A 27,612-nucleotide genomic window follows, 5' to 3' on the forward strand; every position below is an offset into this window, starting at 1 on the left:
AGTGGCTGTCCTCACTCCTTACCTACCTCCTGGACTCAGCTTCAGCTCCACTACCACTATCATCACCTGAAGGAGCCAGGAGGAGCGTGGATTTAACTCACAAGAGGTAAAAAGGTTACCTAATTAAAGTCTACAACTGAAAAGTCTATGACTTTATAACATTTATAAAGCTGCCCATCTTATATCAAATTTTCTCACTTCCGGAGACGACTTCCGGTATCCAGCGGCAACGGACGTCTGGAAGGTTTCTCCTGCCTCCAGCGCCCGAATCCGGCCGCCGCCGAGGCCCTCAGGGGCCAGGTGTTCCGAAAAGGACACCTGCCGCACGGACGGCTCGCCAGGGGTCTCCCAGCCGACATACAGGACTGTGGGGACCGATGCTGGCGCGTCCTAGGCTCGGCGGGGTTCGGAGGCCACAGGCCGCGGCCATTATTTTGGTCGCCGCCTGGGCCGCTGTGCCCGGTGACACCGGGGCATTGGATTTATAACTGCAGCAGCCTGGTGGTGAACAGGGCACGGAGAAGAATTGAGGAGGAGAAGGGAAGGGAATATCGGTAAACGTGAGTGGAGTGCTCCGGAGTGCGGGGGGGTTTTCTCTCCCCTGCGGTTGGAAGGAGCACGAGTTATTCTGGAGAGAGGAGAACTTAAAATAAGAAGATTACCGGTTTTGTGGAGCTCTGGAGAGAAGAGGTGATGGAGAAATTTAGGAGGGAAGGTTTGAGGCCCCCCCTCCTTCTGGGGAACAGTGGTGGCGTCCAGCTTCCTCCTTCACTATGAGAATTTTGATGACATCACTTCCCTTCGGCTTCCTGGTTGACTAACTGTACTCTGGACTCGTTGCTCCTGTGAGTGCCCCCTGGTGGATCCGGAGGAAATTACAAGGATACTGTGCCTGCCTGAGGATTTTGTATTTTTTTTTTTCTCCTTAATGGCAAAAGGTCAGAGACCAACTGCTGGAGAGATGGAGAGAATTTTGGAAAAGTTATCTAATATGGACAAGAAATTGGATGAAATAAGAGCAGAAATTGTGACTATCCAAAAGGATTTAAAGGATACTCAACAAGTTTCAGCAGAAAACAAGCAGAAAGTGGAAGGTTTGGAGGGCGAGATGCGGGCAGTGCAGAAAAGAGAGGAGACGACAGGCAATGCTGTGCTTGGACTACAGATGGATAAAATGTCTTATTTCCTTAGGTTTCAAAATTTGGAAGAAGTGGACCAAGAAGACTTGAGAGATGTTGTGACTAAATTGTTGGGAGAATTTCTTGGGAGAGGTGTTGATTTCATGAATTGGGATGTGGATCGAGTTTATAGAGTTAATTCGCAATATGCACGCACGCATGCAGTTCCCAGAGAGGTTCATGTCAAATTTGTGAGAAGAGAGACGAGAGATGAAATTCTTAGAAAACATAGGAGTGGGGCACTGATTTACAGGGGCAGGAGATAGCCATTCTGAGGCAGATTCCCAGACAGGTACGTGAAAAAGAAAGAAATATTATTTTTGTCAAGCAAATTGTACCAGAAGGAGTGGGCTTCAGATGGCTGATGCCAGAGGGATTGATGATTTTCCGGGAGGCCATTACGAAAAAAATCAGTACAATTGCGGAGGCTACGGCCTATGTGGAGGAACACAAAGCCTTCCTGGAATCAGATGACCCAGGAATTGAAGAAGGGGAGGTTATAGATCATGGGGCTGAAGCGGCTGCCGCTGTTGCGGCCCTGGAGTTGGGTCAGGCTGAACCCAGAGTTCTGAGATCCAAAACTAGGAAGTGATAAAGATATTTGGGATTGTGTTGGTTTTCCTTATTCTCTTTTGTACGATATTCTGTTTATTCTTGACTCTTCTTTATTACGTATTTAAAATTTGCAAACTTAGCTACTTCGTGTCACCTGCTTGCCTTATGGCTGTTGTATGTGTTAAAAAATTTGAGTAAAATTCTTATTTTAGATAAGAAAAATGAAAATTTACCATACCTGATATGTATTTGTATAAACCTTTTTTGACTAATAAAAACTTTTTGAATAACAAATTTTCTCACTTCCCAAACAGCAATTAAACAACATCAATAATGAAAGAATATAATTATAAATATATTAAACCATAAGCATTAAAAACATTGCACCAACGTTGAACTTCTGACAAACAGTTCTTTGTATTAACTTTTCATCCACCTCACTCTATTCCAGGGGGAAAAGCCAGGTCTTCAGTGTTTTTTAGAAGACTAGGAGGGGAAAGGCCTGCTGAACTTCAGGGGGAAGAGCAGGGACTGATACAGAAAAGGTTCCATTTAACAGTGCAGGACATTCTTAAGGCCATGCTTCAGACTCCATGAAGAGACAAAAACAATGGTAAATAAGAGCAACTTTATTGGCAAATAACCACTCGTAGCAGCTGGCAGCAGTTTTTTCTGATCATCTTTCCCCAACAGAAATTGGGCACCAATAAACAGCACCACTGGGTGGCAACCGATTGATTCAATAAGAGCAGAGACAAAGAAAACACCATTGTGTAGGTTCACATGAGCTCATTGCTGCACTTGGTCCGTATTGATGTTTCTCTTCCTCCACAAGTCATTCAGTGTTGTTTCTGTGGTTTCATTCTGTGGTTTCATCTGCTCAGTAAATCAATACGCTCCAATCTGGTCAATGGAGGAAGATTGGCCAGCAATATAATCATTGTGTGTTCCATTTCCAGGAAGCTACCAGGTGTGCTCAACAGAACTGCCTACTAGATCACTACAAAAGTTCCAGAGTGTTCTATTGGATCCATCTCAGTTCACTGGGCACCTGGAACTGGCCATCTTAATGGGCTGCACTACCCTGCAAAAGTAGTGGACAGCAACAAATCTTACCTAGACAAGAAGTGATGTGCATGATAAAGGACTCAACTCAATATAAGTTCTGGGACAAGGCCATATTTGGAGGACTCATTGGCATGAAGGACTAGGTAGGAAGTGTTTCTATGTAAGACAGACGACTGAAACAATTATGTTGTCGCTTCCAAAAGGACAGATCATTTGACAATGGCTCTGAGTAGAAATATCAGATCATAAAGGTAAATTAATATACACACAATGACAATGTTCATTGGAGATTATTCACAGAGTTTTCTTTGCTCTTGCAACTTCTGAATGCTGAAAGTAGGCAGGGGACTCCATGGATCGATCTGCGTTCTTTCTCTTCTGCCTTCCAGCCAACAAATGCAAAAATAATCATTTACTCAGTATTCTGCATCTTACGATGTAATAACTCCTGAAGTGGGGGGACTTTCACTCCACATAGAAATGGAAAATAATGACTTTGCTAATGTCTCTTCCTCACATCCATATTTTTAGTACATGCTATGTGTGTTTGGTAAGTTTACAAAAAATGTAACCTGTTGGTACGAAGATTTTTAGTCTCTTCAGGGATTAATCTTTTAATATTATTTTTTATATTTTATATTTATTTATATTGTTTATATTATAATATCAATTATATTATTTTTTTTACCTGCTTCATTCATTCATTCTAGCTCTGTATGGATGCATGTGAGAAAGAGAATGAGATCCTCCAATGGATTTCATTATTTTGTACAGGGAGTAAAACTAAATCAGGTAGATTCTCTATTGATTCTCACAAACTTTCTCTCTAGAGAACAATAAACAAATGGATGTTACAAGATTTTAATTCAGTGATGGTATTCAGCCAGTTCTATCCGGTTTCGGCAAACTGGTAGCTGCAGCTACAGCTGTGGGAGGCCCACCCGCCTGGACATCATCATGTCCCGTTTTTGATGCTCTGTGCATGCACAGAAGGCCCTGCGCATGCGCAGTGGCATGTGCGCTCACATTTGCAAACCGGTAGCGAAGGTAAGTGAATACCATTCTTGCTTTAATTCCACTGCAGCCATTTAGAAATCACCTATCACAATACTGTTCTAAAGGTAAGTATTCTTTTGTCCTAAGGCTTGGTCACTCTCTTCCATTTTATACATGTTAATTATTTCTATCATGCAACTTGATTCTGTTACATAAGAATAGGCATTTTTAATTAATGCAAATTAACAAACCTTTTTTTCCTCTTTATAATTTTCAAGTTATGAAACAATTTTTATGTCCTATACAAAATGCTTTAGGCAGGTCTGTTGAATTATCAGATTCATCTGAAACATGTAACCATTGTGCTTCATTTATTAATTCCCTTTATATTCCTAATCACAATTCAAGAAGCCTATTTTAATCTACTCTAATGCTTAGCTCCAAGATACTCAAGACATTTCTACCTTATGCTTCACACACTTCCAAATGGCTACAGATAGGCTTTTTTGTACTGTCCATGGGATTTTCATGGCAAAGATACTGGAGTGGGTTGCCATTTCCTTCTTCAGTGGTTTTCCCAGTTGTAATGTATGGCTGTGAAAGTTGGACCATAAGAAAGGCTGAGCGTCAAAGAATTGAGGCCTTTGAACTCTGGGGCTGGAGAAGACTCCTGCGAGTCCCTTGGACTGCAAGGCGAACAAACAAGTCAGTCCTAGAGGAGATCAACCCTGACTGCTCTTTAGAAGGCCAGATCCTGAAGATGGAACTCAAATACTTTGGCCACCTAATGAGAAGGAAGGACTCATTAATGCTGGGAAAGATTGAGGGCAAAAGATGAAAGGGACGACAGAGAATGAAGTGGCTGGATGGACTCACTGAAGCAGTAGGCGTGAGCTTAAATGGACTCCAGAGGATGGTAGAGAATAGGAAGGCCTGGAGGAACGTTGTCCATGGGGTCGCGATGGGTCGGACACAACTTCGCAACTAACAACAACAACAACAACAACAGATAGGCTGATATACAATGTGGTGCTTAGTACTCTCTAGAACTATTATTACTATTTTTATATCTGGTCTGTATGGCTAAATGAAAGAGCAGTAACTTTTTTAAACTGCACTTCCATGGTATGTTTCATTTTGTTCACCTGAGACATGGTGATGCACTTTGGAGAAGTAACAGATTTACTTTTCAGTTTCAGACACTCCTTTAAAAGTATTGCATTGTATGGCCTTGCTTTTTGGTTTGGTTTGGTCTGGTTGCTTCTAATATTTTATGACTATTTCTTAAATATTTTGATAGTTAATGCTTTAATTATAAGCAGCCCAGTCATGAATATATAAATTGAATAAATAAAAATAAATGTCATACAGTTCAGAAGATAAAACGTGTGTTTTTTTACATGCCAACAAATGTTAATATAATATATAATGACATTTCAGTATTGTTTATGTTGTAAATTGTATTAAGCTTTATAGAATATAAAACTGTCTGGAGTATGGAGTATTTCATCATCCATGTAATGTTGCGTGCAACCTTGCATAGAATTCTAATTCATAGTGACATAGTTACTTCCAACCAAAGACAAGATAATGCTGATACTTGAAAAGGCTTAAGTCCATGTTATGATAATTGAAAATACCATACTAATTCATCCATTCTCTCCAAAAGTGCTGCTAGTAAAATTCCTATACAAGCAAAATCCATGTGGAATGTACGCTTTAAGTCTGAAAATAACTGATCTCAAAATGCTGGCATACAGGTAAGTCCTCAAATATCCAAGCAGATAGCATCTATCAGCTAAAGCAATTATGGTTTCTGAAATATCAGCTGAGACCAATACATGCCTCTGCAATAATGAATGATTTTGAAGCTTTGAACATCCATCCTTGTACACTGTCACTACATAATTGGGTCTTAAGCCCATTCCCAACAGTTAATATTCAGACCATGATTGCTGAAGGTAAACAGAAACTACTTTGCATGCATAAATTGAAAAACTAGGAATTTCTTAATTTATTATTTAAATGAAAAATGTTTAACTGGAACGTTGATTATGCTTTATTTCCTTGAGTTAACCATATCCCAATTGTTATTTTTTTAAAAAATCAGTTTATAAATTACTAATTTATTCGGCAATGCATTTTTTTTCTTCCTGAAACCAACTGATTATATTTAGTGTATTTTAAAAATTTACAGTAATATCTGATTCACTTAACTCCCTTAAAAATAAAAATGAATGTGGCGAAACTTCCATAAAAGGGAAGTTGCTTTTTCGACAAATCCATTTGTTTCTATTATGAATTCAGAAAGCTTTGATTGTTGCATAAAACTTGACAAAGCAAAAGGGAGATTATGTAGCGAATCCCTTGCGACATGTGCTATGGGATACCTGCAAGCAGAATGAGACAACTTGACGCAGCCAGCTCACCACCACCAAGGCCCGTCTACCAACTCACTGCCCCCAAGTTTCTGCAGGACAACTCCATGTGGCCAACTCGCCATAGGGACTATTCACTGCAGACAGCCGGAGGGCAATCCAGGCAGGCGAGGGAGCTGGTGGGCAGAGCACAGAATGGTGGCAGCGGCCAGGGACTTCCCATTTTCACACCATCACCGCCACAGCTGCTGAGCTCCAGGCAAAGAGATCAGGGACTGCAGCAGTGGTGGGTGGGGCGGGCAGGCAGTGGTGGCCAGGGGCATCCCATTTTCACAACCCCTGCTACTGCCATGCCAAGCTCTGGGCCAAAGAGGCTGGGAATGGCGGTAGCTGAAGGATGTGTGAAAATGGGATACCGCTGGCCACCACCACTTCTCTGTTGCCCATCCCATCCACCGCTTCCATCCCTGGCCTTTTTGACCTGGAGTTTGAAGGCAGTGGCAGTGGGGGTTGTGAAAATGGGAAACCCCCAGTCACCCCTCTGCACTCTGCCAATCCACTTGTTGACCTGCCCTCCCAGCAATCCCTCCAGCTGCCCACAGCAAGTTGTCCCCATGGCGAGTTGGCCATGTGGAGTTGTCCTGTGGCAATTTGGCAGTGGTGAGCTGGCCATGCTAAGCTGGCCTTGGTGAGTTGTCCTAGATCCACCTGCAAGATGGTTGTTTAAAACCTGTAGTTCTGCAATACTTATCTGGAGGAATGTTTTTTATGCACACAAGGGAACTAATAGCTTTTTTAATGAAGTCATTAATATCATTTTTGAAAGCTTATTGAATTGTAAGTTAACATTGTATTTCTGTGGAACACAGTGAAGAATTCTTGATTATACCTGTAGTCCCATGAGAATTGGAGACCAAGACCACAAGAATGCAAGTAGACCCATACTACAGTATTCTTCATGTACTTTTTTAAATCTAGTAAAAATTTGTAAGAATATATGTTGGTTAAGCATACATTATATAAAAAAGAATAAAAAGATTTGAAATATATTTGTTGTTGTGTATAGACCAGGCAATTCAGTGATGGGTTTCAAAAAAATTTATTACAAGTTCTGTGGGTGTGGCTTGGTGGGTGTGGCAGGGGAAAGATACTGTAAAATGTCCATTCCCACCTCACTCTAGGGGAAGGATACTGTAAAATGTCCATTTTCTTCCGATCACCTGGGACTTGGGAGGCAGAAAATAGATGGGGGCGGGGCCAGTCAGAATTTTTGCTACCGGTTCTCCGAACTACTCAACATTTCTGCTACCGGTTCTCCAGAACTGGTCAGAATCTGCTGAAACCCACCTCTGCCAGGCATGGTAGTGGTTATGGGATTTATTTTTTGAAATTAATGACAATCAATTAATCCATAACAATGCACAGTCTTCTAATATTGGCAACATACAAAGAGAAGACAATTTCCACTTAATATGTAAATTAAACTGGATCTAAATAATCAATTTGTTTCAAAAAGCCAAATCTACTGTGGGTATTCAGTTTGTTAAATCATACCAGTTCGATTCAAATTTCCAAACTGAATCAGAACAAGCATGCCCAAAAGGGTTCAACAATCTGAGTCGAGATGCTTCTGTTCATCCTTGAGCTAGAAGAAAACTAGGCCCGCAAGAAATTTGTTGTCTCCATTGCCAATCTATCCTGTTACCAGTCACCGGACTATGTGACTAACAAAGCCTAACAGATTTCACATTCTGTAAAACTGCCTTTTGAATAGCATCAGAATAAACCCTACTAAATAAAATAAATACTACTTTAACACTTAAATAATTAAGGGAGACTCAATTCTATCTCACTCGCACCATAGGTTATCACTTAGTTCAGGGGTGTCCAAACTTGGTCCCTTTAAGACTTGTGGACTTCAATTCCCAGAGTTCCTCAGCCAGCTTTGCTGGCTGAGGGACTCTGGGAGTTCAAGTCCACAAGTCTTAAAGGGACCAAGTTTGGACACCCCTGACTTAGTTAAACCCTAGATCACTTGGAGGCATATTATTCAATTTCAACCAACTTCTAATAAAAACTCTGAATCAAATTTTTGAACAGCTGTTCTTGTTATTTCTCTCTCTTCTATAAGATCTGACCATTTGTCACAACATTTGTGACAAATATTGGAGACTTGACTGCATAAAGAATGACAGAGGAACCCATAAATGGAGCAGGCATCTGCCAGGAACTGCTAGTTTGTGGCCATTGTTAAATGTAAAATGGAAAGGATTAGGCCTAACTGATACTCCATTGCCTATACTGCTCGAGAATAAAGTGTACAACTGTATTTCAATTTTATTTTTCTATTCTTTTCCAATAGCTTGGTATACTGCACTAAAATTGTATCTGCTGTTCATAGTTCAGTGGATTAAAATATCACAACAAAAAAGACAATAATACAGGAGACATTTTTTTTGCCTCTGAATCTGTATTAAATTTTAATTTGACAACTTGTCAAATTTTATTTTATAATGCTACACCATATTCCCCAATATATTAGCTATATCAAGAGGAATTTCCATTCTGCTGCTGCCAGAAAAAAAGTTTTTCCCAACATTTATTATCTTTTTTGGTACAAATACAATGTCAGCCCTGTGCTTTCAAATCTTTTATGCAAACTTCAAGCTCCAATTTCATTTATCAACAGATCAATACCTGCAAGCATTACTGAGACAAATATTTTCACTATTCAAGAAATCAGTCTAGGATAAAATTTCATTAAATTTCATGTAGCTACTTCCCCGCAATTCCACTTTTTGAAGATACCAGCCATTCTTTAAGAACATTTTCATAATATATCTTTTGTCTCACAAAGGGTCTCACACCCAGTCATAGACCACCTACTTCATGATATATTTATTGGGTCAGGTATATTAGGTAAATTTAAATAAATAATTAGCATGTTTTGTTTTCTCCCAACACATTTGTAGCATTTTAGTGATTTATAACACTTTGCTTGTATCTTGGGTGTTGATGGAATATGTATCTACCATCACAATCAATGTGGCACAACCCTTCTGGCTTTCAAGAAAATGGAGAATGACTTCTCAAGCAGGCTCTGAGTTACTTTTATGTGTGGTCCAGATAAGCACCAGCATCGGTGCAACACATCTGATTTATTCTTCCCAGCAGTTATTGTTTTAAAAGTTGGTTTTAGTGATAGGCTGAACTGAACTCTTCATAAATCATCCAGAATAGTTGACAAGTGAGCAGCTTTAGAAATCCATGAAATAAATGAAATGATGTGCAACCTGAGAACAGCTCAGCTCCTATTGCTTTCAGCAGCCGCCAATGCAGCCCCTCCCCTGGGTGAGTGACTTTGCCTTGATAGCAGAAAATGTCAGGAACAGATTTTTTTTTTAATTTGAATTTATATCCCGCCCTTCTCCGAAGACTCAGGGCGGCTTACACTGTGTTAAGCAATAGTCTTCATCCATTTGTATATTATATACAAAGTCAACTTTTTATTGCCCCCAACAATCTGGGTCCTCATTTTATCTACCTTATAAAGGATGGAAGACTGAGTCAACCTTGGGCCTGGTGGGACTTGAACCTGCAGTTATTGCAAGCAGCTGTGTTAATAACAGACAGACTTAGTCTGCTGAGCCACCAGAGGCCCAAATTAAGTGCTCACAGGACAAGTTGTCAAGAATGAATGAAGAAAGGAAGGGAAAAAAGAAAGGGAAGGAAGGGAAGAAAGAGAAAGAAAGAAGGAAAGAAAGAGAAAGAGAAAATGCCCCAACTAAAGGACAGCAGGGTTTGCTGAAACAGGTAAGAGTTCTAGTAATACCCAGAGAAAATTCTCCACCACCATTATAAGGAGTGGAATTCCTCCCAGGTTAGCAAAGATGTGGCAAGCCAGTTTCACTCTACCTTCTGCTGCCCAGACTTGGCTATAAGAAAAGCGGAGGAAGTGAATTTCCCAGGGTCTCACCTTGCCAGCTCCATGCACAAGGCCTACTCCCTACCACCACTCCTCTATGAGGACTTGCAGGTAACCTACCAGATGTGAAGTAATAAAGCAATCTCACAAAACAAGGGAGTTTACACCTACCCTTGCGTATTCCATAGGCCAGTATTTGAAATGCACAGGCATATGCCCTATTTAGGGGAACCCTGGAACATTGCCTACCTGCTCAGAGCTGAAAATGCTTTATTAAATAGCTGTACCCCGAGACCACATTTCAGGACAAGAGCGGGGTTCTGTGTGGCCTCTAATGCCAGTCCTTCCCAAGGGGAGATGGAATAACTTCTCCAACTAGCCTGGAACTTCCACCCATCGCACCTACTCCGAGGAGCTTTTTTCCTCGCCTTAATTGATCAACATTTCAGCCGTCAAGGGCGTGTATCCGGTTAACTGGAGCAAGGCAGGAAGGGTAGCACAGTTAAAATGAGGGAAGGGTCGGTGAAGATCAGCAGGGACTCCGCAAAACACTGAAAAATTAAGTGACAGAACAGGCGCCAAAACGCGGAGGCGGAGGCTGCGCACTAGGTTCCATTGTGAAAGAAGGGATGATTATAACGGCCCTAGAAATACTGAATGTACAGTTATTTCTAACTGTAAATAAGTGGGCCTATGATTTATGCAGACTGCAATTTGGTCAGTTCACCTCAGTCAAACCAGAGTAAGGATTGGATTATAAACAAGATTAGAAAGAATTAACACTGCGCCTCCCACTGGCTGCCATTGGGAATCAGCAACTAGCGATACTGTCGTAATTTAAATTAATTAAATCATAATTTAGCAGACAAGCCGCCAAACATCGAAAAATCAAAGGCGGCCGGGCGAACAGACGTCAAGACCGGGAGGCCGCGGTTGCGCACTAGCAGCGTCCCCGGCACACGGCTCCGCAGAAAGGCGCGCGAGCGAGGCACCGCCCAGCGTTCACTGTCCACCCGGCGAAGGGCCGAGAAAGAGGAGGAGCTCTTATGGTCGTATGCAGATGAGGCGCCGGCGCCGGGCATTGTGGGGAAGCGGCAAGCGCGGCGCACGGAGGCTCGCGAGAGCGTGTGCCTCCCACGGCCTCCCCTCGCGGTGTCCTCAGCAAGTCTCCGTGTGTAACAAGCGTGGTGTGGAGGACCTGGGCGGCGTACTATGGGCCACCGTGACCTGAAGTGAGTGGAGCGATCGTGGGAGCGCGTCCCGGCGCGAAGCAAAGCATACTTACCTGGCAGGGGAGATACCTTGATCACGAAGGAGGTTTTCCCAGGGTGAGGCTCATCCATTGCACTCCGGGTGTGCTGACCCCTGCGATTTCCCCAAATGCGGGAAACTCGACTGCATAATTTGTGGTAGTGGGGGACTGCGTTCGCGCTTTCCCCTGATTTTCTTGGTCAAAGAATAGATGAAGTGGTTTCGGGTTGCAGACATACTGTCGAGCTTATTGTGTGGATGCATTAATCAAATGCTGTTTTTTAGGAAGTAATTCTGAGAACCAGTTTTTCTTGAAGAGACGTGGGGAGGAGGCTCTGATAACTTTAACCAAGTGCATCATATGCAGTGTGGATGAGTGGAAATTGTTGAACGAACAGACAAGTTGCAAAAAAAACCAAAAAACAAAACCGATGCATACCTCCCACATGGGAAACAATTCTCCTTCCTTTCTGTTCCTAACTTGAGTTCACAGTAAAATACTAGACTGTTTAAAAAGAATAAAATTCCATAAAGTATTTTACATTGTTTTGGATAGCTAATCATAAACCAGGGATTGGGATCGAAACATTTTAGCAACTGGTTCACTGCCCGGTTGCTGGGTGGGTGTGGCCTACTTGGCCTCCAGCAACACCGGCGGGAGAGAGGCGTTTTCACCCTCCTCAGGCTCTGGAGGCTTTCCTGGAGCCTCCAGGAGGGTGAAAATGGCCGCCCCGGAGGCCCTCTGGAGCCTGGAAACGGGCCCGGTTTCAGACTTCCAGTACTTTGGATAGGCCCTTTTTTGCCCTCCCCAGGTTCCGGAGGCTCTCAACCAAGGCCTAATCAAAACATTCAAAATACATTAACTAGAGCCTAGCTTCTGCACTGGGTCATTACTAAAATGCAAACTCCGTCTGCAGAAGCAAAACCCTAACCCCAACCCTGACTCAGAAGCAATTTTCCAATCAGCTGTTGATTCCACAATGCCGTTGTGACCAGGGAAACTGTCGTGTCCCACTCCTCCGCTGACGGCCGGGTCAGGGAAATCCGAATCAGGCTTGCCTCTGCAGCTCTGCCCAAAGTCCTAGCAAAGTCCTCAGAGCAGGCAGGAGACCAGAAAGTGACTTCAGCAAGATAAGTTTGACTTTGCCTGACTCAGAGACTGCCAGAAAGCAGATCCTTTATATAGGCCATGGGGTGTGGCTCCATGACTCAGCACTCATTAAGGCCTGCGCCTCCCTTCCTTCTGTTGCCTCCGCCTATCCAATCTTCTGATGCAAAGGTCACTCCAATCAGCAGCTGTTGGAAATAAACCTTCCTCAGGCTCACATGCTGTGGAGGAGGGGGAGGGGTCTAGCTGCTCCGTTTGCCTGGGCATGGAGCCAGGGCTGGGGCCGGGGGGGTGTGTGCTCCCTCCTCTGCAGCCTGCTTGGGCATGGAGCCAGGGCTGGGACCGGGAGGTGCCCCCTCCTCTTCTGCTTGTCTGGGCATGGGGCCAGGACTGGGGCCGGGAGGCATACATTCCTCCGTGTTTGGGAGCAGATAAGAAGGCCCCAGCTGCTGTGAGAGCGGACAAGACACAACAGAAACACATTGTTAAAAAAACCTTTCCCATGAGTTCAATCAAACTCCTCGAACTCGAGAAGTTTTTTTTAACAATGTGTTTCCCTGGGCACAATGGCAAGAAACGCAATGGCGCTGGAAAGGTAAGACACATGTCTTGTTGCTCAACACATCCCACCCCACCCAGTGCAGAAGCTAGGCTCTAGTTAAGGTTATTTGGGATGAGTTTGAGACTGTGGCTCTCGAGGGGCGTGGACAGGTTACTGGGGAGGCTACATGCGACCACATGTTTACATGACCCGTGTCCTTCCTGGCTAGTGCTGGCTACTCAGGAAGTGACACGAGGCTGGCTCGGGGAATTATAAATGCTTCATTGATGGAAGGGGTTTTCCCCGCTGCTTTGAAAGAGGCAGTGGTGAGACCCCTCCTCAAGAAGCCTTCCCTGGACTCAGCTATTTTGGGAAGTGTCGTCCTGTCTCCAACCTTCGCTTTGTGGAGAAGGTTGTAGAAACTGTGGTTGCATTGCAGCTTCCCCGGTACCTGGATGAAGCTGTCTATCTAGACCCGTTCCAGTCCGGCTTCCGGGCCGGTCACAGTACGGAGACAGCTTTGGTCGCGTTGGTGGATGACCTCTGGAGGGCCAGGGATAGGGGTTGTTCCTCTGCCCTGGTCCCATTAGATCTCTCAGCGTTTGATACCATCGACCATGGTATCTTGCTGCACCGGTTGGAGGGGTTGGGAGTGGGAGGCACCGTCTATCCGTCGTTCTCCTCCTATCTCTCCGACCGTCGCAGACGGTGTTGACAGGGGGCAGAGGTCCGCGAGGCGCCTTACTTGTGGGGTGCCTCAGGGGTCGATTCTCTCGCCCCTCCTGTTCAACATCTACATGAAGCCACTGGGTGAGGTCATCAGTGGTTTCGGGGTGAGTTATCATCTGTACGCTGATGATACTCAGCTGTACTTTTCCACCCCGAACCACCCCAACGAAGCTGTCGAAGTGCTGTCCCGGTGTCTGGAAGCTGTACGGGTCTGGATGGGGAGAAACAGACTCAAGCTCAATCCCTCCAAGACGGAGTGGCTGTGGATGCCGGCACCCCGGTACAGTCAGCTGCAGCCGCAGCTGGCTGTGGGGGGCGAGTTATTGGCCCCAACGGAGAGGGTGCGCAACTTGGGTGTCCTCTTGGATGGGCGACTGTCGTTTGGCGATCATTTGGCGGCCGTCTCCAAGAGGGCCTTCCACCAAGTGCGCTTGGTGTACCAGTTGCGCCCCTTTCTTGACCGGGATGCCTTATGCACGGTCACTCATGCCCTTGTCACTTCCCGCTTGGACTATTGCAATGCTCTCTACATGGGGCTGCCCTTGAAGTGCACCCGGAGGCTGCAGCTAGTCCAGAATGCAGCTGCGCGGGTAATAGTGGGGGCAACTCGTTGCTCCCATGTAACACCAATCCTGCGCAGCTTGCACTGGCTTCCTGTGGTCTTTCGGGTGCGCTTCAAGATTTTGGTTACCACCTTTAAAGCGCTCCATGGCTTAGGACCCGGGTACTTACGGGACCGCCTGCTGTTACCTTGTGCCTCCCACCGACCCGTACGCTCACACAGAGAGGGCCTTCTCAGGGTGCCGTCCGCCAAGCAATGTCGGCTGGCGGCCCCCAGGGGAAGGGCCTTCTCTGTTGGAGCTCCTACACTCTGGAATGAACTTCCCCCCGGTTTACGTCAATTGCCTGATCTTCGGACCTTTCGGCGTGAGCTGAAAACGCACCTATTTATTCAAGCGGGACTGGATTGAAATTTTATTGGGGTATTTATGTTTTAAGATTTTAAATGGTTTTAAAATTTCGGCCACATTATAATATTTCTTTTTAACTTCTTATAATGTTTATATATTGAATTTTTACTTGGCTGTACACCGCCCTGAGTCCTCCGGGAGAAGGGCGGTATAAAAATCGAAATAAATAAATAAAAATAAATAAATAAAATCTGCTTTCTGGCAGTCTCTGAGTCAGGCAAAGTCGAACTTATCTTGCTGAAGTCACTTTCTGGTCTCCTGCCTGCTCTGAGGACTTTGCTAGGACTTTGGGCAGAGCTGCAGAGGCAAGCCTGATTCGGATTTCCCTGACCCGGCCGTCAGCGGAGGAGTGGGACACGACAGTTTCCCTGGTCACAACGGCATTGTGGAATCAACAGCTGATTGGAAAATTGCTTCTGAGTCAGGGTTGGGGTTAGGGTTTTGCTTCTGCAGACGGAGTTTGCATTTTAGTAATGACCCAGTGCAGAAGCTAGGCTCTAGTTAATGTATTTTGAATGTTTTGATTAGGCCTTGGTTGAGAGCCTCCGGAACCTGGGGAGGGCGAAAAAGGGCCTATCCAAAGTACTGGAAGTCTGAAACCGGGCCCGTTTCCAGGCTCCAGAGGGCCTCTGGGGCAGCCATTTTCACCCTCCTGGAGGCTCCAGGAAAGCCTCCAGAGCCTGAGGAGGGTGAAAACGCCTCTCTCCCGCCGGTGTTGCTGGAGGCCAAGTAGCCACACCCACCCAGCAACCGGGCAGTGAACCAGTTGCTAAAATGTTTCGATCCCAATCCCTGGTTTATGATTAGCTATCCAAAACAATGTAAAATACTTTATGGAATTTTATTCTTTTTAAACAGTCTAGTATTTTACTGTGAACTCAAGTTAGGCGTGGGAGATATGCTTTTTGGGTTTTTTTGCAACTTGTCTGTTCGTTCAACAATTTGGTTAAAGTTATCAGAGCCTCCTCCCCACGTCTCTTCAAGAAAAACTGGTTCTCAGAATTACTTCCTAAAAAAGAAGCAGTTCATAAATGCATCCTCGGAATAAGCTCCACAGTACGTCAGAAAAACTAAACAAATTCATCTATTCTTTGACCAGGAAAATCAGGGGAAAGCGCGAACGCAGTCCCCCACTACCACAAATTATGCAGTCGAGTTTCCCGCATTTGGGGAAATCGCAGGGGTCAGCACACCCGGAGTGCAATGGATGAGCCTCACCCTGGGAAAACCTCCTTCGTGATCAAGGTATCTCCCCTGCCAGGTAAGTATGCTTTGCTTCGCGCCGGGACGCGCTCCCACGATCGCTCCACTCACTTCAGGTCACGGTGGCCCATAGTACGCCGCCCAGGTCCTCCACACCACGCTTGTTACACACGGAGACTTGCTGAGGACACCGCGAGGGGAGGCCGTGGGAGGCACACGCTCTCGCGAGCCTCCGTGCGCCGCGCTTGCCGCTTCCCCACAATGCCCGGCGCCGGCGCCTCATCTGCATACGACCATAAGAGCTCCTCCTCTTTCTCGGCCCTTCGCCGGGTGGACAGTGAAGGCTGGGCGGTGCCTCGCTCGCGCGCCTTTCTGCGGAGCCGTGTGCCGGGGACGCTGCTAGTGCGCAACCGCGGCCTCCCGGTCTTGACGTCTGTTCGCCCGGCCGCCTTTGATTTTTCGATGTTTGGCGGCTTGTCTGCTAAATTATGATTTAATTAATTTAAATTACGACAGCATCGCTAGTTGCTGATTCCCAATGGCAGCCAGTGGGAGGCGCAGTGTTAACTCTTTCTAATCTTGTTTATAATCCAATCCTTACTTTGGATTGACTGAGGTGAACTGACCAAATTGCAGTCTGCATAAATCATAGGCCCACTTAGAAATAACTGTACATTCAGTATTTCTACGGTCTTTCTCACAATGGAATCTATGTTGAATTTACAACATAAAAATGCTGGCCTATTACATTTTTTTATTGGGCTAACTCATAAGAAAATGCAACCAGGCCAAGGTCCAGCAAGAAAATTTATTGATTTACTACATTTTTAATTCATTTTCCCAAGGAACTCAAACTACAGTTCTTCATTCTTGTAACAACTCTATGAAGTATGTTTAATTAAAGAAACTCGAGCATTATTGTCAGCCAATTATCAGGATGAGAATTTGAACCAGGAGAAGCAAAACACATAAACTTCAGATTCCTTTAAAGTTAAAGGGATAGTATTAATATTTTTAATGTAGGCAACAACTGACACTGCAGATAACTCTTGTTCAATTAAATAATACAGTACTGGATAGACAGATAGTGTGACCTGATATAAAACATCTTCCTATGTTCTTATCCTTTTGGAAAATGGGAGTAATTAGCATAGGGCCTGGTTACTCTGTGATCCCAGTTAGAGTCATTAGGCCAGGATGACGTACTCTGACTGCTCTTCTAGTTAAAACATGAACCAGAGAATGAGATGCAGACAAAGGAGACTATAAAAGCAAAAGGTATTTTCCCACAGTTGAGGTAAAGTTCTAGTCACTCATCTTGAGTCCGTAAGTATTGTTTTTATACCAGCATGAAATCAGCTGTCCCTATTATATATCCATTTCCTGCATCTAGTGTTGCTTTTCCCAGTCCTGCCAGTCACCTGATTTCCCTCCTTAGTAGCTTAATAGATTTTGTATAACTTCAGGCTTGAGCTTTGTCAGACTTAGGAGGGAAATAGTATTTTAACAACTTAGGAAGAATTAAAGTTGTCTCACTCAAGGCCTGAGCATGAAATGAAGACATAAAAATGACAGAAATCAATGAGAATACTATGTTTTTAGAAAGAGTGGCACAAGGTATAAATTTTAATATAGATCAGGAGTGTGAAACTGGCAGCCCACAGGCCGGATGCGTAATGCGCAGGCCACATCCACCCCAGCTCGATGAATGAGAAAAACATAATGTAACAGCATGACACCACGAATTTGACACCCATGATGTAGATGCTTATTTAATAATAAATGTGTTGCCCCTTCTTTTAAAACATTAGTTTTCTAAAGGTAGCTCATTATGCTAAGGGTTCTATAAAAGCTGTTAGGACCATTGAAGAAAAGTAGAGTGTGCCTAAATTCCATTCAGACTGATAACAGAGTATTTTAAGGATGCATATTCTGAGAATAAAATAACAGAATTTAAATGGATCTATTAGATCAGGGCTGTCAAACTCCCAGCCTGTAGGCCAAATGCGTTACGCACTGGCCACACCCACACCCAGTTTAGCAAAGGGAGAAAAAAGTCCCGATATGTCCCATGACACCACCGTGATTTGAGTTTATTAGATAATTGTACAGAAGTATTACCTTATAATCATTTACGGTAATTGAGTAGATTTCAAGGAAATGCATCATATTTATTATTTATTGGATCATACTATTGACTGATCACACTGCAGCTTGGCTCCGCATTCTCTTTCAAAGGAGGTTAAGAAGGATTTTAGAAAACGATCCTTGATGAAAAGGTGTTGCCTAGTAGGGCTTCAGTGGGGCTTGCCTTCTCTGCATGGCATCTGACTTATGAAACAGCCTCTCCCCAGATATACAGATAGTCCCAACCCAGCTGACCTTCAGAAAAATAGTGAAGACTTGGATTTTCTCCCAAGTACTGAATCCAGGATGGATCCAGTGATGGAGTAAATGGAGGAGATGGTAGATAAATGATTGCAACTTTTATTGGAGCTCATTGTCTTGTTTAGTGTACGGTGCTATGTTCTGTTACTGCAGAGTGTTCCTTTTGATAGACAGGCAGCTATATGTTTGCTTATATAGTTTGATTAATAAATAAGTAATAAAACATACAACTAAGGGATAGACCAGAGAACCTTTCTGTAGACAATCCCAAAATGTCCCTTTCATATATTTATAAAACATTAGAATACTGATCGTGCTTTCTCTGTTGATTCAGATTTCAATTGTGTTAGTATACAGTCAAAACTTGCACAACAGTAAATGTGGAATCATTTCAGTCACATGCCATGATCATTGTACATTAATCTTGGGTGAATTCCTTAGGGCAGTTAGAGGATTTAAATACATCTGGGATCTCACTATCAAGCTTGGAAATTATTTTGTAAATTGGTTTTTTCCAGGAAGGATCCAAATCCCGCCCTGCTCTAATAGCACTGAAGAACTCCTGAAGGGTCAGACTGGCAACATCCAAGAAACCATCAGGAACCTGTAAAGATAGAATGAAAGGTTTAGGAAAAGTTTATTAATTTGACATTTGTATGGTCAATGATCAGCCTCATTTTAGCAAAGCTATTGCACTGCGGTGTTTACTAGAAACTACCTATGTTCCCCAAGGAACATTAATTTTATACCATAACTGATTAGTTGTCAATTCATGGTCCTAAAACCTTCTACCTCTAACCATTTATGGTTTAATATTAGAAATGGATCCTGCCAAGCAGGCACTTATCCATTAAGAGTATCTTATTTAATTATTCAATTATTCCACTAAAAAACTTTATATGGTTGACAATCTAAAAACATCAATATAAATATCCATCTCAGAATAACAAAAACACACTTAGTGTTAAGCTTCTCCTTAACAAAATGTGACAAAGGAATCCAGTATGCATTTGGGCTGTGCACTGGACTGTAGCAGAACAATCACAGAGAAGTGTATATGTGTGAACAACTATTCAAGTACTTACACCACATGATGTGGCTATAATTTAAGCAGCTACTGTTGTTACTGTACTTCACTGAATATTTGGAATAGAAACATTTTTTATTCTTTTAATTCAGGTAGTATTTTAACTCTTGAAATACATTTCAACACAGTCTCTAAATAATAGGATCAGAATGTAACCAGTATCACAATTTTTTGAGATGCAGGGCTGTGATACAGCTTCCTCAATTAGTTTCACAATAATTGTAAATTAAAGTGATCTCTGTGGTAATCTGATCTGAAAAGATTGTGGATGGTGCTTTTTCTATGCTATTCAAATATAGTCTCACCTCAAAATCATTCCCTTTGTTGTAATGGATATTGAGGATCCGGAAGAGCTCAGAGTCCCTGGTAACAATAAGATCACTGAGTTCTGTAATTCCTTCCAAGAGAGCTTGCCTTGCAAATTTTTCCATCTGGATGTAATAAAATTCACGGAAATTGCTAAACCACTTGATGAGCTGGGAGGTGATACAGCGAGTAAACTGTTAAAAAAGAGCAGTTAACATGGCATTATATGCTAACTTCTGTTTTCTCTGGACACTATGTTGCATTATATCTGTGTATATGCTTCCTCCAAAAACATTCCCTATATAGGTAGTCTTTGCATAATAATAATAATAATAATAATAATAATAATAATAATAATAATAATAATAATAATAATAATAATAATAATAATAATAATAATAATAATAATAATAATAATTTAATTTATAGGCTGCCCTTCTCCCGAAGGACTCAGGGTGGTGAACAGCCAGTTAAAATACAGGAAAACAAACAATATTAAAAACAACCCTTAAAAAACTCATTCAATTGGCCAAAACTAAAACACAGTTACACCCTATAAATTACAAAAAATTTAAAACCCCAATTAATCAAATTAAAATTTTAAAAAATCAAGCCAGTCCAGCGAGACGGAACAAATAGGTTTTAAGTTAAGTAAGTTAAGTACTTTAAGTACTTAACTTACATTAAGTTAAGTACTTAAAGTTAATGTAAGTTACTTAACTTACATTAAGTTAAGTACTTAATGAAGTAATTGGGACTGGAATTGCCATTACTAAGAAACATAGCAATAAAGTATGATGTCTCATGATTCTGCACTTATTGACAGAAAATCCTGCACTTTGGCTTGCTGTCGTTAAGCAAATCACTCTGGAATGTCACCATCTGAAACTTTCTGCTGGCTTCCCTATTGAATTTGCGTGTAGGAAGCAGAGAGATATGGTTGCAGACTGATCACATGACCACACAATGCTGCAATGTCATAATCATGAACCAATTGCAATCACATGAGGGATAATGCAACAGTCAGAACTTCAAGGTCATCAGTACCACTTCATTGGTGTTGATATAGGTTCAAATAGTTTCTGAACAAGTGGTCATTAAGCAAAGGTCATGTGTACAGTGTCAATCTGCAAGTATTTTGTACACAGTTGGACATAATATGATTGGTAGTTAATTTTTGCATCATCATTGCTTCCCTTTCCAGTTTTCACAAGTATCCATGCTCTGCTAAGGGGGATTTGGGAGAATCTGTTATAAATTAGCAATGAAATACATGAAGTTAAGCTTACCTGTATATCTAGAAAATAAGCTTTCAACAGGGAAGATGTGGGATAGCGCGAGAAGAAGAACATCAGTTTAGCCTTTTTCAGATGGCCTGGGGTCAAAGCTTCCTGGATTTAATCTGAGTCAAGGAAAAAAAAATACTTGCCCAGTTTGGGGCAGTACAGCTATCTAGATGCATAGGAGAGGATGTGTTGCACCTATTGGGAATGCCTTACATTAAAAACAACTTTTTCTGCAATTACAAATCAGCTGCAGACTGCTATCATACAAGCCCAAGAAAGCCTTTTTTGCTTTAAAGTGTTTCCAGGAGCAGATGGTACTTGAAAGCCCAGGTGTGCTACAAATCCTACTGTACTCCTCAAATCAGATACACAGCCCAATCAATGCTAAATGTCCTCATGAGATTTTTTTCTATTGATGTGTTCTATATCAATACAATAGCAATGTTAGGGTGGGGACTTTGAGGGGGGAAAAGCTAGGATCTTATCTTGGAAGACATGTGAAGAAATACAGATTAACACCTAAAGGTGATGTCCCTGCCAGAACATAAAGATGCCCAATAGTGCCACTATAATGGAAATATTGTCTTAATCCCATGCAATAGAGACTAGCAACACAGACTTATTTTTTATTTTATGCTTCATCCGATTGATGAAAGTAGAAATCAGTTAACCCACAGTCATAAAAATAACCCTGGGTATAGCCCAGTATTATGTAACATGTTGTACCTTGATGAACGTATCTTTTCTTTTATGTACACTGAGAGCATATGCACCAAGACAAATTCCTTGTGTGTCCAATCACACTTGGCCAATAAAAAATTCTATTCTATTCTATTCTATTCTATTCTATTCTATTCTAACTGCAGTGACAGCTTTCATTTTAAGCAGGCATTTAAATTCCTTTTACAAGAGTAGAAGGAAATAGCACAATTCAGGCTTCAGTTCAAGGTAATAGCATTCAGGCATCTTTCTTATAAATAATGTGATATTAATTTGTTTGGCAAGTGGCAACTAAAGGGATGTGGCTATAGGCAGAAATAAAACATTTCAAATTGTTTTTGGAGGGTTCAAAGGGAACAATGTTTTAAGTCTTGCCTTTTGTCCCTTACCCGTTGACAACGATAGGCCCAATTTTTTTTGTGCAATGTCACTTTTTAAGGGGAATAACATGGAACAAATAAAGCCCTCATTTGATTTAAAGTGTCAGGAAAGATTGACTCTAACCACTTCAGAAATGTTTGGGGAATATTAAATGGGTACTAATGAGTTGCATGCAAGCTGTCCCTCCTACCCTAAATGCAAAGAGATTTTAAAGACCCCTAAAGGATATATTTCTTGCTGAGAAGTACACTCCGTCTACCATGGCATGCATTTCAGCAAGCATTGCATTTGTAGAAGGAAGAGAAGCCAAACTTTCCAAGCGAGGTGGAAATTGTTGTTTCATCCCTGATGACTTCAGTTTGATTGGTTGCCATGGCACTTCTAAAGACTCAGGATATACCATTCTTGGAGGAGGACTATTCCAATGGCCTTTTTGACCACAGAATAACATTTGACTAAGAATGCCATTTTCTTGAACTTCAGAGGTCAAGATCAAGGGGTAATTCTCTGGTGCCTGGCAAGGTTTTCTCTCCGTTTTTGTTTGGATGGGGTGAATAGGAAAGCTTGGAGATTTTTCTGTGATTAATGATATAGGATCTTTAGAAGAAGAAATCTTAGGCAGCCACTTACTGGGTATATTTCTTCCAACAGCTGTCCCTATGGAATTATTGGGCAACTGAGATGGAAGGCTTGATGATTTAGGCAAGATCTTTTCCAAAACTGAATCTACAGCATGTGTCATTACCTGTGTTAATTCTTGTTTTAATATTTCTGAAAGTGCTTTTTCTTCCAAATTTTGAATGTCTGTATCTTCTTTCTCTGACAGCACAAGGTCTCTTACTCTGGGTGTGCTTTTCCATAAATAATCTTTATGCTGGTCGCAACACAACACTTGACTGTTGGTGCCTATTTTCCCACCATACATCTTCAACAAGCCCATAGTTCTCTCTATACTTTCTTGGCTTGGATTAGAATCATTTTCCTCATCATGTTGAAGAAACCTCTCTCCAAGTTGCTTCAACTGACGTTGCAAAGCATGGAGCTGTTTCTTCAGCTGAAGGAATTCTTCTGCTGAGATGCTACTTCTAGGCGGTCTTGTTAGGGAAATTCCTGGCAAACTTTGCTGTTGGGGAAGTTTCTGTTTCCTCTTGTTCTGTCTACTGTTTTCCTTTCCTTTTTCAAAAGTGTGATCCTGTTCCTCCAGAGTACCAGACACTAATGGATTTGGCATGATGCTCATTCCCTGGATAATATTTTCCACTCTAGCTCTCTTAGCTTGTAGTTGTTCATTATGGAATTGGTTTGTGTTACCAAAACCATAGGTAGGCAATGGACTCATGGCAATAGCTTCCCTAGAAGATGGGTGCTCAGTTTTCTGTGAGCAGGGGAGAAGAAAGCTTATGTCTACTTCGCTATTTACTTCTGACCGATTAAGAAGATGTGATATAATAGATTCATAATAAGGAGGGCGAAAAGAATAATTTCCTTCAGTACAAAACTCTCCTTTTTGTCCATCTACACATACAGAACTAGGAATATAATTATATTGATTAGCAATACTATTCACATTCATATCTCTTTCTTCTTTTAGGACAAAGATTTGATATCCAGTAAAACAGTGAAAATTGTAGCGGGAGATACAACTTTCGATTCTGAGACCACAGATGCCTTGAGACTTTGTTTACTTTAATACTTTAATTAGCTAGGAATCTGGAGCAGAAAGAAAAAGTAAAATATATTATCTAGTATTTAAGCACATATGTGATTAACTGTCAGTGTACAAACCAGTGATGGAATTCAATTTTTTTTACTATTGGTTCTGTGGGCATGGCTTGGGCATGGTGTGGCTTGGTGGGCCTGGCAGGGGCAGGATACTGCAAAATCTCCATTCCCACCCCACTCCTGCGGGAAGGATATTGCAAAATCTCCATTCCCACCCCAGTCTGGGGCCAACCAGAGATGGTATTTGCCAGTTCTCCGAACTACTCAAAGTTTCTGCTACTGGTTTTCTAGAAACTGTCAGAACCTGCTGAATAGCACCCCTAGTACAAACTATCAGATATTGAGGACTCTGCAAATAAAATAGGCTAATCTATGTGTTGGTAGATTAAATGTTACATTTTTCCCAAGTTAGTAAGTTTAAAACATTCTTAAAGAGAGGTTTGTAGATGAATATGAAGAAAGCAATCTTTCACAGAGTAATAGGATTAACTGATTTTTCACTGTATCATTTATCTTCTTGGATATATCTCTAGTATTTGGAATTTATCAGGACTTCTGGACATTTTGAACATGGAATCTGGTAAAAAAAAATGATAATACAAGTAATCCTTGACTTAATGACAACAACAGAGCTCAAATTTTCTCTTGTTAAGCCAGGCAGTTGTTATATTTCGCAACCTTTTTTTGCCACAGTTGTTAAGTGAATCACTGTAGTTAAATTAGTAACATGTTTGTTAATTGAATCTGGCTTCCCCATTGACTTTGCTTATCAGAAGCCAGCTGAGAAACTTGCAAACTGTGATTACATGAGCCCAGGATAACGCATGTGTCGCAAATACACGCCAGTTGCCAAGTGCCTGAATTTTGATCACATGACGGGTATGTGTGTGCTGCAACAATCATAAGTTGAAAACAGAAGTTACTTTTTCAATGAAGTTTATAACTTAAAACATTCACTAAAGGAATAGTTGTAACTTGAGGACTACCTGTACAATATTGAAAACCGATGTGCAAAAATGGATTGTTGATATGCACTATTTGAATTAGTCTTATTTCTTTTATTGTTTCTCTGTCCCTTTTGTGTTTTGATTACTTTTTGACAAATGGGACAGGAAGAAAACATGATCATTTTTTTGGAACTGTTTGTAATTTTGCAAGTTTCCCCTCCTTTTTGTGGGGTAAAGTTGATATTATCTTGCATTATTCACATGTATATTTCTTTTCTGTTAATTAAGTTGAAACAATAATTAGATATAAACTATTTGTGAGTTATTTTACAAGATTAGCAGAGGCTGGTGTCATCAGTACTCAGATGAAAGACTACTAGAGAATATCAGGACTGTAAACTAGAGCGAGAACCAAAAAATATCCAGAAGAAAGCATAGCTACTCATGGCTATGTTGATATCACCAGGAATCAAGCTTGACTACCTTTATGTCTACCACCCTATAATATGCTGAAACTGAATTAATAGCATATGATCACTCACGTAGATTATTAGCACAAATCCATCATATGCACAGTAAGGAATGTCAGCCAGTAACTCAGCTGATGTTTTCTTTGCACTAAGCGTAAATCCTCATAGCAGCAACACATTCTGTAATAAAAGCATCCCTCTTAAGATTATATAAAACGTTGGAATTACTGTAGCCCAACGTCCTGTCTAGAAATGGGCAGATCTTGTATACCAATCTAGATTAATAATAGGTGGGCATAGATATTAGGGTCAGCAAGGTATCCAGGTGACAATGATAGCTTGGCAGCACCTTCAAATTGCAGGAGATCCATATCAAGTAATTTCTCTAATTTTAAGTCCAAGGAATATTTGACCCAAATGGCTCTATTGTATCAGTTTCAAAGTTAGTTTTATTGGACCTCATCCATGTCTAGGTTGTGCAGCATATTGACTTTTCTGTTTCAAATGTCACTGAAAAATATTGCTGGGTTTCATCAGTATTATGATATTTTGCAACCCTTCAAAATATTCTAAAATGAAAGAAATTTTCTGGCAGGTTTTCTTAATCTGTATGTATCTGCTGGCTCCCTTTAGGTACTTTTTCTGTAAGACACTGCAGTCTTGTTGCTGAATTGTATTCCAAGAAGGGAATTTTGGAATATGATACACATTAATTCAGTCTCCTAATTTATGCTCATTAACTACATTAATTTTATGAATTACCACTTGCACTCTCATACCTTGCTTTACTCCTCTGAATGAAGACAAATATATAAGTACTTAACAGTGAAGCATTTTCTAGTTTAATGTTCTCTCCAAAACAAGCTCCCAATATCTGGTTATGAGGTTTTCAGTCACATCAAATAAGACACTACCAATGATCAAAAGTAACTTTGATCAAAGCTAACCTCAGAACTACAGTTATAAAAATGATACCAAAAAAAAAACAAATTTACAAGAAAAGGCATGACAAATAAGTGAATTTACAAATATATAAAGTCAAACTTTTAAGAAGGGGAAAATATTACAGCATCTCTCCACCAATAGACTATCCAACATTGATCCCTTTTCTTGTGTTCCCAGACATAAAACACTCACCTTGGTTTCCTTGTCCTTTGAAAGCATCTGAAGCCTGCTGCTAAATGAGAAAAGGGCAGAGCTGTCAACAAAGACCTCCCGTTATCACTGTATCAGAATCACAGGGAGTGAGGGAAATCAAGAACAGCCAACCAGTTGGATGAGCCTATGAATATGCAAAAGAAACTAAAATCCTGTGTACTGAGCCTCATCTATTGCATCTTCTCTTGCAACTTCTCAATATACAAGAAGGCTTGAGATACTATAGTTCTGAAGTGTGTGTACACATATGTACACACGCACACACTAGAGTAGAGTAGAGTAGAATAGGAGTACACCTGGACAAATAGTATTATTGGTTAAGAATCATTGTTCCTAGAATATTTGTCTTTAGTGGATATTTTGTGACAAACAGATGTATAGAAAAAAGGCTTCTGTGGGAAAGTGTTATTATTTCGCATACCCTAATAACATACTATATTACTGTAAAATGACAATATTGTTACAGATAACAAACAGTTGCACCGGCTTTGGCTGCTATTCCAAACGCACAACTTCTGCCTTGCTGATTATGCCCACAATGAATGCATTGCAGATTTTCTCCTGCTTCTGCCAACACAGGGTTTTGCATGGTTCTATTTTATGCTGTTTATGTTATTGGGGTGGGATTGATGCCATTTTTTGCTATTCCCAATATTAGTTATGGCCACTTGCTGTCAGCATCATCAGGGGCATCCGTGGAGGTTGAAAAAGTCAAAATGAGTTATATACTCTAAAAGAAGTGGGTTTACAACCGCATGGTTGTACTTTAACTCTGGGGTCTCCAACCTTGGCAACTTTAAGACTTGTGGACTTCAAGACCTCTGCTTTTAACTAACTACTTTAACTTTCTTGTGCCCACTTTTCTCTGCAGGTGTCAGCCAGGCTGCAGGTGTCAGCCAGCCAGCTGGGCATACTGTAGTAGCGTCCTTTCACAGACAAAGGACAACACAGAATCATCTATTGTAATATCCTTCCTGTAAAAGACTACTTCAGCTTCAATCGCAACAATACAAGAGCAAACAATAGATTCAAACTTAATGTCAACCGCTTCAAACTTGATTGCAGAAAATATGACTTTTGTAACAGAGTTGTTAACGCTTGGAATTCACTACCTGACTCTATAGTCTCTACTCAAACCCCCAAAATCTTCAACCAAAAACTGTCTACTATTGACCTCACCCCGTTCCTAAGAGGACTATAAGGGGCGTGCATAAGAGCACAAAAGTGCCTACCCTTCCTGTCTT

At 41.6% G+C, this 27,612-nt stretch overlaps 1 protein-coding gene and 2 non-coding genes across 3 annotated transcripts; 1 reads left to right on the top strand and 2 right to left on the bottom strand.

The window, feature by feature from the left end:
• The first annotated feature begins 11,377 nt into the window (after positions 1–11,377).
• On the top strand, positions 11,378–11,541 carry LOC131189396 (U1 spliceosomal RNA). Its single transcript, XR_009153010.1, has one exon. It is a non-coding gene; the product is annotated as a U1 spliceosomal RNA (small nuclear RNA).
• A 4,264-nt stretch (positions 11,542–15,805) lies between these two features.
• Positions 15,806–15,969, bottom strand: LOC131189407 (U1 spliceosomal RNA). Its single transcript, XR_009153021.1, has one exon. It is a non-coding gene; the product is annotated as a U1 spliceosomal RNA (small nuclear RNA).
• Positions 15,970–17,035: 1,066 nt separating this feature from the next.
• Positions 17,036–27,217, bottom strand: PROX2 (prospero homeobox 2). Its single transcript, XM_058162363.1, is given in 5 exon segments — positions 17,036–18,895; positions 19,684–19,878; positions 20,974–21,086; positions 22,288–24,370; positions 26,348–27,217. Coding segments are annotated over 4 exon segments (1,851 nt in total). The 5' UTR covers positions 23,645–24,370; positions 26,348–27,217; the 3' UTR covers positions 17,036–18,709.
• Positions 27,218–27,612: the final 395 nt, after the last annotated feature.

This window comes from Ahaetulla prasina, chromosome 1, assembly GCF_028640845.1.
Source record: "Ahaetulla prasina isolate Xishuangbanna chromosome 1, ASM2864084v1, whole genome shotgun sequence".
In the NCBI taxonomy this organism is placed as follows: domain Eukaryota; kingdom Metazoa; phylum Chordata; class Lepidosauria; order Squamata; family Colubridae; genus Ahaetulla; species Ahaetulla prasina.